A 13,061-nucleotide genomic window follows, 5' to 3' on the forward strand; every position below is an offset into this window, starting at 1 on the left:
TGTGTGGGGCCACTGACCTGCATTACATGGGTCCAGGTAGAGGTGGTTTTGTTTTGTGTCACTTCCCTCCAGTCGCCTGTTCCTGCTGCTGTACCTGATCCCTTTCGAAGCAGACTGGGTAAGGACCAAAGGACAGCCCTGCTACAGAAGGAGGAGGATTGAGGAAAAAAATGAAGAGAAATAAAAACACCAAAAGGCAGCCCTATAAAGTTAAATTTTGTAATTTAATTAAGTGCTTGTTTTTGTCACTCTACTTCTCAAGTCTCCTGCTACTGCTCTGGGACTCGTGGCTTGCTCTGGGGCAGAAGGAAGTTGCTGGAAGCCTGGTCTCCAGGCTGGAGGGGTGCCAATGCAAGGGTCATACTAATGGAACTATCAATGCACCTGACTTAAAGGAGCCTGAAGAATGCCTCCAGTGGGCTGCTGGGCATATGCCCTGGACTGTCCCTATACTACTTGGAATATTCAAACAGAGTCCAGAGCTCAGAGGCAGGGAGAGCCAATATGGCTGCTGAAGGCCTAGGGAAAAGCAACACAGGACAATTGTCCATGTGAGACTCTTTCTCTATCAAAGAGGAGTTAGGGATATACTGGTCAGTTCAGAGACCACAGTGTGAACCTGGCAGAAGAACTTGCTCTATATATTTCCTACCATCATGGGGGACGGCCAAACTGATTGTTACTGAACAGGTTCAGTGATGTGGTATGAGAAGTGCCAGGGACTTAAGGAAATAGAGTTCTGTAAAGCAGCCTGATCCCCTTCTAGGTCTAGAACTGATCACATTGGGAAATGCCAAAATAAGTTCAGCTAGATATACCTATGAGAGGTTTTGGCAAAAGACTTAGGTATAATGGCTGGGTTTAAGATAACATGTGTGATTCCAGATATGGTATACCAATTCATTATTTGGTATTTCAGACTAAGAAATTCATTTGTGCTCCAAAAGATTTTGCTCAGTTTGGGTAAAGCAAGCAATGTCTGTCTGATGTTTCAGGCATTTTCAGGAGGACAAATAACTGAGACAACTGAGGCTATGACTTAGTCACATAAAGTTGGTTTCAGGCTAAAAGTTTGATTTGTCCAAATAAAGCCCAATAGTCCCCCAACTCTCAGAGCAATCACAGTGATGGTGTGAAGAGCCTCTTTGAATACATGATTGCATACCTAGTGACCATACAATCAGAGATCTGGTCATAATGAAACACTTTATACAGACAGGAATAGACAAGGGATTTCTGACACACTCATGCTTTGGATGTGTCAGTACAAGACAGTATGTGAGACTGATTCTGCCAGGCAGAGGGGAACAGGCATGATTTATCTGCTGGCAAATAAGTCTCCACTACACCTAATCATTCTTTTATCTAAGTGCATCGTGATCTTCTTAGTCCTGGACGTCAAAATAGTCAATTATTGGCTCCTTGGTTATTTTCTGTAAATTACTGCTCCCAGGATTCCTGAAAAACAAAGAATGATCAGTCTTTTCTTCTTTAGGGGAAACAGACACAGGACTTCAGAAAGTTAAAGATCAGCTGATTTACCATTTGTGAAGCTTAAACATTTATTTTATTTTATTTTTATTTTAGTCTTACTTTTTAACTTCTGCCCTTTGTGAATAATTTTTTTAACTTTTGTGTTTCTTTCTAGATTTACATATTACATGGGGAATTTTGTTCTGTGAGATAACAAATTCTCTATTTACACTTTACAGTTTAGAGATAACCTTTCACAATCTATTTACAGGATTTCATACATGATGATTATTTTACTCTGCCTTCACAGTTCAACGAATGCTCAGTTAACAGCTTAAGTCAAGTGAGCATCTCACTTGTGAAGTTTTGATAGTGGGACAAACTGAGCTGGTGATTTTGAAATTTGGTAATGGGCACATAGGCATTTATGATAGTAATATTATTCTCTCTACTCTAAAAAGTTTCCATAATAGAGTTTTATACAAAAATAAAGCAAGCAAAGGGTTTTTAAAAAGATAGCATGGGATGGCTGGGCGCGGTGGCTCACGCCTGTAATCTCAGCACTTTGGGAGGCCGAGGCGGGCAGATCACGAGGTCAGGAGATTGAGACCATCCTAACACATGGTGAAACCCCGTTTCTACTAAAAATAAAAAAATTAGCCGGGCGTGGTGGCGGGCACCTGTAGTCCCAGCTACTCAGGAGGCTGAGGCAGGATAATGGTGTGAACCCGGGAGGCGGAGCTAGCAGTGAGCCAAGATCACACCACTGCACTCCAGCCTGGGCGGCAGAGCAAGACTCCGTCTCAAAAAAAAAAAAAAAAAAAAAAAAAAAAGATAGCATGGGATAAACGGGCCAATAACTCCACATGGTTGTGTCTAAGCAGGACTGGACCCAACTGTGGCAGTTTCTGAGAAAACCCCTCATGTTTCCAAAGTGACCGCCCATATGGATTTGCAGACTGCTGACCAGAACCTAGGACACCTGGCTCCTAGGGGTGGAGAAGGGCTGGTCCTGGGGACCAGGACGCTCTTGGCTGAGTCTGAGCTCAATGGGCAACACCTAGCTGTCTTCTTGTCCAGTCCCACAGGAACACTAAGTGCTGTGACCTTCATGGTGACCTTGTAAACTGCCCTAACCACCCTTCCAGAGGTTTTGTGCAGGAATCACAGAGGAGGTATTGCTAGGACTTGTTTGTGGAAAGCCAGAACAGGAGTAGGCACCCCTCCCCTTCTGGGCTTTGAAGTAACTTTTAGACACACTGCCTTAGTTACAGTAGGGCAGCAGGGAAGGAGCACCATCCTGCCTTCCCTTCCTCTCCCTGACAAGTGACAAACAACTGGACAACTGGGGCTAGTGCTCTAAAGTTGGTTTCAGGCCACAATTCTGGTTTCTCCAAATAAAGCCCAACAGTCCCCCAACTCTCAGAGCTCCTTCCCTGCTCCTGTCTGAGAAAACACCTGGCAGACTTGCCCCTTGCCAACCTGGTTTTCTTTTCTCTTTAAATCATGAATATGTTATAAAAATTATTCAAACCATATAGAAGTAGACAGAGCAAAACAAGAAAGTACCATCCGCCCCTGTCACTGGCAATTCTCACCCCCACACCCACTTCCATCTTCAGAGTAACTATTCTTTTTTTTTTTGAGACGGAGTCTGTCTCTCTGTTGCTCAGGGTGGAGTGCAGTGGCGCGATCTCAGCTCACTGCAACCTCTGCCTCCCAGGTTCAAGTGATTCTCTTGCCTCAGTCTCCCAAGTAGCTGTGTTTACAGGTGCCTGCCACCACACACGGCTACTTTTTTGTATTTTTAGTAGCCACCTTGTTGGCCAGGCTGGTCTCAAACTCCTGACCTCAAGTGATCCACCCGCCTTGGCCTCCCAAAGTGCTGGGATTACAGGCGTGAGCCACCGCGCCCGGCCCAGAGTAAGTATTCCTAACTACACGATGTTTCAGTCTTAAACCATCTGGTATGACAGACTGAATCCACTTCCCAGTGTCACTATCCACACTATGGAAATTATGTCCAGTGACTGCTCTCTCTAGAATCAAGCACTACAAACAAACTTAGGATCCCTCTGGTGGGAACAAACGTATCTGATACCCCAACTAAACATTACATATTTGAACATGGTACCCCAAGGCCAGGCCTGAAGAGGCCACCAATGGCTGGTGCAGCTCAGGACAATTCAGCCCCTGCTGGCTTTTCTAGACAGACAGGTCCCCTTGGAAAGCAGCTGGAGAATCTTACTTGTCTGACTGATGTCTGTGATGAGGAATTGGTGGTGGAGCCCGTGCCTGCATTTCCCTTTCAAGCACACCTGTCAGCGTGGTAGGAGGACAAATGGACTTCCCCCTGACAAAAGTCAAAACATCAAGCATTGAAAAGTGAGAATCGTTTGTGGAGATGGACAGAAAGCTAGAAACTCAGCCCTTGATTTTGGCACTGTGACACTACTGAGCACTCTCTGGTATTAACTGTCTGCTCTCAGGCATGGCCACCTGCATTTAACCCCCTGTCCCTTCCACCCACCTATGCCAGGCCTGTGGCTTGCTTCATGTCAGACTTGTTTTCTTCACTGGGAAGTTCTTCCTATTCCCAGGTTCTGAGAGTGATCCTAGGTCCTCCCTGTCCCCTCCTGGCCACATTATTGCTTCAGTTTCCTCTGATGGCAAAAACACCATTCACAGGGGGTGCCTCAAACCAGAGTCCAGCATTCTTTCTGTTTTCCCCATGCCAAGAGGACAGAGCCAAGGAGAGGACAGACAGTGGAACAGGAGACAGAAGGAGAAAAGAGCAGATATGATGGGCAGGCCCCCTTGCCTGAAGAAATGCTGCTTCCAGCATCTGCTATGACTGTAGGTAGATGTGACACTTGTGCATTTTGAGTACATCTGCCCTGTGGGTCGAGGCATAGGTTTTGCTCTTTGGCTCAGGCCTTTAGATTATCTGGGAAGTGCCAGAGAAGCAGATTTTCCTTCTACTTTTCCAAGAGGGAGAGTGGTAGTAAGAAAGACAAATATTGACAGACCCTGCTTCTTGGGTCCAGTTTGCCCTGCTTAGGAGTTCTTCCTCTGATGGCGGGATTGACCTACCTGATGGCAGTGACCACCACATTGCGCTTCGGTTCACTGTCATAGCTCACGCTCTCCAGGCCATAAACTTGGGCCAGGTCATGGATGATCCGGCGGTGGTCTCTGTTCATGGGAGGGAAGCTGTGGCTTTTCTTAGTATTCTTTCCCTGTATTGAGGGAAAAGATGACTGACTGATCATATCACTCTGAAAACAAAATGCTCACAACTAATCTTACCACACAAGAATTGCATGGATCAATAAGAGGTGATTTTAGAGGCCCACAGCACAGAGCATTTTACTAACTGCCAAGCAAGCCTGGAGGAGTTTGGGAAGATGGGCATTGATGCACTTCTTTCACCTACTCTGTGAGCCACAACAGTAGCAGCTGGACAGGGTTAGGGACAAAGGGTACGTGAACTGCGACTTAGGTAGACAGTATAATGGTTCTTCCTGATGGGTTCCATAACTGGGGAGTGGGTGATATTCCCTAAAAATGACTAAATACTTACAAAACAAGAAAATATTATTTCCTTTAAAAGTATGTTCTACTTTAAAAATCATGAGTATTCAGATACAGACACACAAGCAGAGAAACATATCTGTTTGGGTTTCTTAATTAGGAGAGGAACAATGCATTCCATTTTCTCCCTCATGTTAATATTCTGCTGGGAAGTGGTAACAGAAGGGAGGAAAGGAGGGGAATGGGAAGAGGGTAAGGAGACTGGGAAGGAAAACCACCAGCATTAGATACAGGGGCTAAAGCAGCCATCTCGTCCTTACTCACAGTCCCCTCTGATGGAAGCAGGAGGGAGCCAATGCAGCGCTGGGGGCTTCTGACTAAACTCCAGACCTTTTCACTTAAAGCTACCTCTGTGACATCCCTGGCCACCTCCAGGACAGGGGTCTCCCTCCTCTGAAGGAGTCTATCCCACTGCTCTCCAGCTGTAGTCACACAACTTTCCCAAAGGGGACATTCCTGCCTTTGGAATTATAAAGAACAGTGGGCTTTCCTGGCATACAATAGCCCTTCAAAGATCTGAGGGGCTAGAGTGTCTTCCTAAGTGTCCCACACAGTCACTCAACTATCACTATTGAGCCCCCTCACCCAGAGTTTCTTCATCCATTCTTAGGCACTTAGCCAGCATTTTCTTTTTTTCTTTTTTTTTTTTTTGAGACAGGATCTCAAGCTGGAGATCAAAGCTGGAGTACAGTGACTCAACCTCAGCTTACTGCAGGCTTGACCTCCCGGGCTTAAGCAATCCTCCTGCCTCAGCACCCTGAGTAGCTGGGATTACAGGTGTGCACCACCACACCTGGCTAATTTTTTACTTTTTGTAGAGACAGGGTTTTGCCATGTTGCCCAGGCTGGTCGCGAACTCCTGGACTCAAGTGATCCGCCTGCTGCCTCAGCCTGCCAAAGTGCTGGGATTATAGGTGTGGGCCACCGTGCCTGGCATTTACTTACAGCTGACTGCAGATCTTTCTTTCTTTCTTTTTTTTGAGACGGAGCTTCACTCTTGTTGCCCAGGCTGGAGTGCAGTGGCAGAATCTCAGCTCACAGCAACCTCCACCTCCCGGGTTCAAGGAATTCTCCTGCCTCAGCCTTGCAAGTAGCTGGAATAACAGGTGCCCGCCACCACACCCAGCTAATTTTTATATTTTTATTAGAGATGGGGTTTCGTCATGTTGGCCAGGCTGATCTAGAACTCCCAACCTCAAGTGATCTGCCTGCCTTGGCCTCCCAAAGTGCGGGGGTTACAGGCATGAGACACCACGCCCGGCCGACTGTAGATCTTTTCTGTAGTCAACTGTCCTGAACCAGGACAGGCTTCCACAGATGTTACAATGGCTGTGTTTTGAGAAAGATAAGGATCCTCAAAGAAGTTGTGACTTTTTCCTACAACTACTCTAGGTTGACAGTGTTTCCAGGACTTGATTGCTTTTTTTTTTTTTCATCAAGCTGGCCTTAGAGAAATGTCCAGTGGGATGTTTCAACTTCAACCTTATTCACGGACTCCACGAGGGTTTCCATTTCCTTCTCAATGTCACTGACAAACTTTAAGTCCTTCCTGAAATGAGAAATCACCAGTTAATTTTGTCTGTCCCTGCCCTTCTGAGAACCCCTTTCACCCATCCTCTCCCTGTAAAGTGGAGACAATAGACAATGCTAGCAGAAAAACTGCAGAGATCAGGAATTGTCAGAAAACAGAAGGAGGACTGTGACGGAAGAAAGAACAAAAGAGAAAAATATAAGAAATGAGAAGATGAAAGGAGAAATAGCCACTGGAGGGCCAGGGACTCCAGGAGAAAAGTAAGAGCTGTTATAGCTCCAAGTGGGAACGCATGTGAATGTGAGACTGGGGTGGACAGAGGTGGAATGAAGCCCAGAGATCCTCCAATTTAGTCTAGTCCAGCCCTTGGGAGGCCCAAACTCTTACCACCGCCCCACCCAAACTCTTGTCTCAACCCTACCCAAGTTCAGTTCTTTAAGGGGACAGTTTTGAGAAACCAAGAGAAGGGTATTTATTAAACAGCACATAATCTCTTACAATAGATAAACAAACAAACCTGAACTGGCTTAATCACAGGAGGAGTACATATTAGTTATGACATCTCAAAAGACCAAACACTCTGACAAGCCACAATTAAGAAAGCAGGTAACAAGTTACGTACCTGGCATCTTCTTTCAAACTATCACTGAATTTTGACCCTGAAGAACGTATATTGAAAGGATCAGAATCCTCACTGATATGAAATGCCTCTGCTAATCTCCTGAAAGGGAGAGAGAGGTATGCAAATAAAAGGAGTGGGAGGGAAACTATCTTACTGTCACCCCGAGTGCCTACTATATCCTAAATTCTTTACACATTATTTATCTCTATTTTGGTAAACTGGATTATTAAGGAGAGAATAACAACAACTTGGGACATGAGGTGGTATTGTCTTCATAAAAGAAAATAAAACAGATCTATAAGGATCTGAGCAAGTCATAGGCTGAACACTGGGGACTTAGATTATTTGGGGAAGAGGAGTTTGGGGGTGTGGGATCACTGAGAATGGTCAATGGGGGATGACTTTCTCTGAGGCTTTGTTTAAAGATAAGGTACATAAAATAGACATACAAATGTTAAAATTAATATCGAAATCTGAAAAGTAAAGAATTCCATTAACATATACACTTCATTTTTATACATTTCTTGGCTGGGTGCGGTGGCTCACACCTGTAATCCTAGGACTTCGGGAGGCCAAGGTAGGTGGATCACTTGAGGCCAGGAGTTCGAGATCAGCCTGGCCAACATGGTGAAACCCTGTCTCTATTAAAAATACAAAAATTAGCCGGGTGTGGTGGCGTGTGCCTGTAATCCTAGCTGCTAGGAGGCTGAGGCATGAGAATCACTTGAACCCAGGAGAAAGAGGTTGCAGTGAGCCGAGATTGCACCACTGCACTCCAGCCTGGGCGACACAGTGAGACTCTAAAAAAATAAAATAAAATAAAAAATAATACATTACTTTATTATTTTATTTTTATTGACCCATTGTCATTGCTTCATATTTATGAAGCACAGTTTGATGTTTTGGTACATATATACTATGTTGTATAATAACCAAATCAGTGTATTAGGCATATCCATCACCTGATGCCCTTATTATTTCACTGTGGTGAGAATACACAGAAGCCTCTTTTCTAGTTATTTTGTAAACTACACCTTACCGTTAACCATCATCACCCCAGTGTGCCATAGAACACCAGAACTTAGGCTGGGCACGGTGGCTCATGCCTGTAATCCCAGCACTTTGGGAGGCTGAGGCGGGCAGATCACCTGAAGCCGGGAGTTCGAGACCAGCCTGACCAACACGGAGAAACCTCGTTTCCACGAAAAATACAAAAATTAGTCAGGTGTGGTGGTGCATGCCTGTAATCCCAGCTACTCAGGAGACTGGGGCAGGAGAATCGCTTGAACCTGGGAGGCAGAGCTTGCAGTGAGCTGAGATAGCGCCATTGCACTACAGCCTGGGCAACAAGAGCAAAACTCCTTCTCAAAAAAAAAAAAAAAAAAAAAAAAAAAAACCACCAGAACTTATTACTACCATCTATTTGTAACTTTCTATCCACTGACCAACCTCTCCTCATCCTCCCCTTTCCACCCTGTCCTTCTTCTCAGTCAGATAAACACTGTTCTACTCTCTGCTTCTATATTATTTTTTAAATATTCTACATATGAGTGAGATCATGTGGTATCTGTCTTTCTGTGTCTGGCTTATTTCACGTAACATGATGTCCTCCAGGTCCATCCATGTTGTTGCAAATGACAGGGTTTCATTTTTTTTATGGCCGAATAGTATTTCATTCTGTATATATACCACATTTTCTTTGAATGGATATTCAGCCATGTTGGCCACTTCAGTTGATTTCATATCTTGGCTATTGTAAATAGTGCTGCAACAAATGTGAGAGTACAGGTATCTCTACAGATTTGATTTCCTCTGTAGAGATACCAAGCAATAGGATTGCTGGATCATATGGTAGTTCTATTTTTAATGTGAGGAAATTCCATACTGTTTTCCATAGTGGCTGTACTAATTTACAATCCCACCAAGAGTGTGTAAGTGTTCCCTTTTTTCTAATTGTTTTTTTTTTTTTTGAGGCTGGGTCTGGCTCTTGTTGCCCAGGCTGGAGTGCAGTGGCATGATCTCAGCTCACTGTAACTTCCACCTCCTGGGCTTAAGCCATCCTCCTACCTCAACCTCTCCAGTAGCTGGCACTACAAGTGTGCCACCATGCCCGGCTAATTTTTGTATTTTTTGTAGAGACAGGGTTTTGCTATGTCGCCCAGGCTGGTCTTGAACTCCTAAGCTCAAGCGATCCACTGGCCTCAGCCACCCAAATGCTGGGATTATGGGCATGAGCCGCTGTAATGGGACCCTTTCTTCACTATAACGTTTCTCTCTCTCTATGTGTGTGTGTGTGTGTGTGTGTGTGTGTGTGTGTGTGTGTGTATATATATATATTTGGAGATGGAGTCTTGCTCTTGTCGCCCAGGCTGGAGTACACTGGCATGATCTCAGCTCACTGCAACCTCCGCCTCCTGGGTTCAAGTGATTCTCCTGCCTCAGCCTCCCGAGTAGCTGGGATTACAGGTGCCTGCCACCATGCCCAGCTAATTTTTGTATCTTCAGCAGAGATGGGGTCTCACCATGTTGGCCAGGCTGGTCTTGAACTCCTGACCTCAGGTGATCCACCCACCTCGACCTCCCAAAGTGCTGGGATTACGGGTGTGAGCCACTGTGCCTGGCCTTTCTCTATAATTTTAAGTAGCCGCCATTATTATATTCAAAATTGTCTCACCCCCCAAAAATAAGAATGTGAGGTAATGCATATGCAAATTAGCTTGATTTAGCCATTCCACAATGTATACATACACATCATGCTGTATTACCATAAATATATACCATTTTTATTTAATAAAAAAATTTAAAAAATTAAAAAAACCTTGTTTCTTTGCATCTCCCCAGCATTATCTTGTTAGCATTTCTCATATTATTATTTTGTTTTCACACTTAACTGTTTTCATGGCTCATAGTCTTCTAATGATGTTCCCATATTTTAATCATTTCCCATTTAGGTTTCTTTAACAGTTCCTCAGTTTCTCAATATTATATATGACACAATTAATATCTCTGTGCAAAAAGCTTTGAAAATGTTTCCAGTTGTGGGGTACATGGAGTGGACATAAGACTCTTGATCAACGTGGAGTAAGTCGTCTCCAGAAATGCCACTTTGTGCCCTAGCCATCAGTGTCTGAATCTCATGGCATCTCACCAACATTCAAGTTATTTTATTTTTTTAAAGCTAGATTTCAGCTTAGCACTTAGTACAATTTTCATTTACACTGCACCAGGAGTCACTTACAAGCTTAGTGCCCACAAGAATCTGGTTCACACTGCTAGATTTCCAACTTTTCAAAAGAGGCTTACTTCTCAAATTTTCAAGAGAATTTCGAGGGGAAGATCTTTTGATGTTTTGGTTACTTGGCCACTAATTCAAATTTAAACACCAATAAAACCTGTCTGTGGGCTGAATTTGGCCTGCTAGTTTTTTATTTCTACAATAGAGATATACACACATGCATACACACATACATATACACACAGGTTTATGCGTGTATATATGTGTGTGTATATATAGATATAACTTTAGATGGACTTTTCTTTAAATTTGCATTTTTTTTCTCTTAGGTTTGTGTGTATTTATGAAAGACTCTAACCTGTAAGGGTCGTTATGTCATCACCAAGATTGACGAGAAATTCAAAAGGCTTTCAAAAATAGCTAGTTTTAATCAGTAACATTTACTGAGTACCTACTATGAGCCAAGCTCTTGTGCCAAGAGCTTTATGAGTATCATTTTTAGTTTTAATGTATTAATCCTCATAACAACTCTGGAAGGTAAATACTGTTATTATCATCATTTCTAGATTTTTAAGAAACCTAAGGCTTACAGACAATATGTGACTTGCCCAAGGTCTCATAGCTAAGTGATTTGTGAAGCTAGGATTCAAATCCAGACAATCTGACTCCAGAGCTCTGGCTCTAACTAGTATACAATATGTCTTTCAACCACCAAAAGTACATTTCCATGTTTGGAGACCTTCTGTGTATTCACTATAGCATTTCTGAATACCTAGGACTCCTAATTTACATTCTACAGCTGAGAATACTGACTGACGGTTCCTAAAGGGCAAGGGTTTTGAACGGCACTCACTAGAAAGTTATCATAAGGGTCAAACCAAGGAAAATTTGGACAGCACTACTAGTTATCACATTACCTTCTACACACTTAATATGTAAAGAGGTACTATTAAAATTGTTGAAAGTCAAACTTCAAGGTAAAATAGGGCTATACTTTGTCTGCATTTGTCTAACTTTTTATCTTAAACAAATTTCAAAGACAAGTTATGAGAATATTACAATAAACTTCTATATACCCTTCACCTAAATTCTCCAATTATTAACATTTTGCAGGGCTATTCAATTTAATCAATCTTTGCTAGAATCAGGAAGTTTGTCAGTCATTGAATACATGCCTCTTGATCTGATAGAGTATCCTCAAGTAACTTACTGCAGACATCATATTTAATGGTGAAATACTTAAAGTTTTCCCTATGAGATGGAGGATTAGTCAGGAATATCTATTTATTTTTTTTTTTTTGTGAGACTGAGTCTTGCTCTATCGCCTAGGCTGGAGTGCGGGGGCGCCATCTCGGCTCACTGCAATCTCTGCCTCCCGGGTTTAAGCAATTCTCTTGCCTCAGCCTCCTGAGTAGCTGGGACTACAGGCGTCCGCCACCACGCCCGACTAATTTTTGTATTTTTAGTAGAGACAGGGTTTCACCATGTTGGCCAGGTTGGTCTCGAACTCTTGACCTCAAGTGATCCGCCCGCCTCAGTCTCCCAAAGTGCTGGGATTACAGGCGTGAGCCATCCCACCGTGCCCGGCCAAGGAATATCTTTTATTACCACCTTCCATTCAACAATATACTGAAGGCCCTAGCCAGTACAATGAGGTAAGAAGAAGAAATGAAAGTTAAGAATTGGAAAGAAGGAAAAAAAAAAAAAGAAAGGAAAAAACAGGAATTGAAAATAAATAAAATTACTATTATTAGAAGACATGACTGTGTATATGCAAAATCCAAAATAATCTATAATATCAGAAATAAGTGAATTTAGCAAGGTTTCTAAATAAGTCAATAAATATCAATTGTATCTCTAAATACCAGCAACAAGCAATTAGAAAATACCAATTTAAGCCGGGTGTGGTGGCTCACACCTATAAACCCAGCACTTTGGAAGGCTGAGGCAGGAGGATGGCTTGAGCCCAGGAATGTGAGACCGGCCTGGCCAACATAGCAAGACGCCATCTCTACCAAAAAAACAAAAAAATTAGCTGGGTGTGGCACAAAAAAATGTAAAAATTAGCTGGGTGTGGTGGCATGCACCTGCAGTTCCAGCTACTTGGGAGGTGAGGCAGGAGTATCACTTGAACCCAGGAGGTAGAGGCTGCAGTGAGCTGTAATTGTGCCATTGCACTCCAGCCTGGGAGACAGAGTGAGACTCTGTATCAAAATAAATAAATAAATAAATCAAGCCATTCATAGAATTTTTTTGCCTTAATCTGTGATATATTTTTATGACTGCTGAAGCATATAAATATCTTCTGTAACACATTTCTAAAATGAGCATTTGCTTTAAAATGAAGGCCTTGTAATTTGCATTTTTTATTGAGGATGTCAACCTGGCCAAAAGCAAAATAAACAAAACACTTGTCACATTAAATAATAATAATAATTTAAAAAAAATTAAAAGTTGGCCAGGCGCGGTGGCTCATGCCTGTAATCCCAGCACTTTGGGAGGCTGAGATGAGCAGATCATGAAGTCAGGAGATTGAGACCGTCCTGGCTAACATGGTGAAACCCCATCTCTACTAAAAATACAAAAAATTAGCTGGGTGTAGTGGT

General features: G+C 43.1%; 1 protein-coding gene across 3 annotated transcripts in view; it reads right to left on the reverse strand.

The window, feature by feature from the left end:
- Positions 1 to 205: 205 nt before the first annotated feature.
- Positions 206 to 13,061, reverse strand: part of NFX1 (nuclear transcription factor, X-box binding 1) — an 82,589-nt gene continuing 69,733 nt past the window's right edge. For 2 of the 3 annotated variants that reach the window (XM_003263421.3, XM_012509010.2), the window contains exons 20-24: positions 7,221 to 7,319; positions 6,550 to 6,616; positions 4,567 to 4,712; positions 3,722 to 3,826; positions 206 to 1,458 (exon numbers count right to left, since the gene is read on the reverse strand). In XM_003263421.3, coding sequence (XP_003263469.1) covers positions 1,386 to 1,458; positions 3,722 to 3,826; positions 4,567 to 4,712; positions 6,550 to 6,616; positions 7,221 to 7,319 — 490 coding nt within the window. In that variant the 3' untranslated portion in view covers positions 206 to 1,385. Of the gene's footprint in view, positions 1,459 to 3,721; positions 3,827 to 4,566; positions 4,713 to 6,048; positions 6,617 to 7,220; positions 7,320 to 13,061 lie in introns of those variants that run through there. The other variant, XM_030817583.1, reaches the window with a different exon arrangement.

This window comes from Nomascus leucogenys, chromosome 8 (genome assembly GCF_006542625.1).
Source record: "Nomascus leucogenys isolate Asia chromosome 8, Asia_NLE_v1, whole genome shotgun sequence".
NCBI classification, from domain to species: domain Eukaryota; kingdom Metazoa; phylum Chordata; class Mammalia; order Primates; family Hylobatidae; genus Nomascus; species Nomascus leucogenys.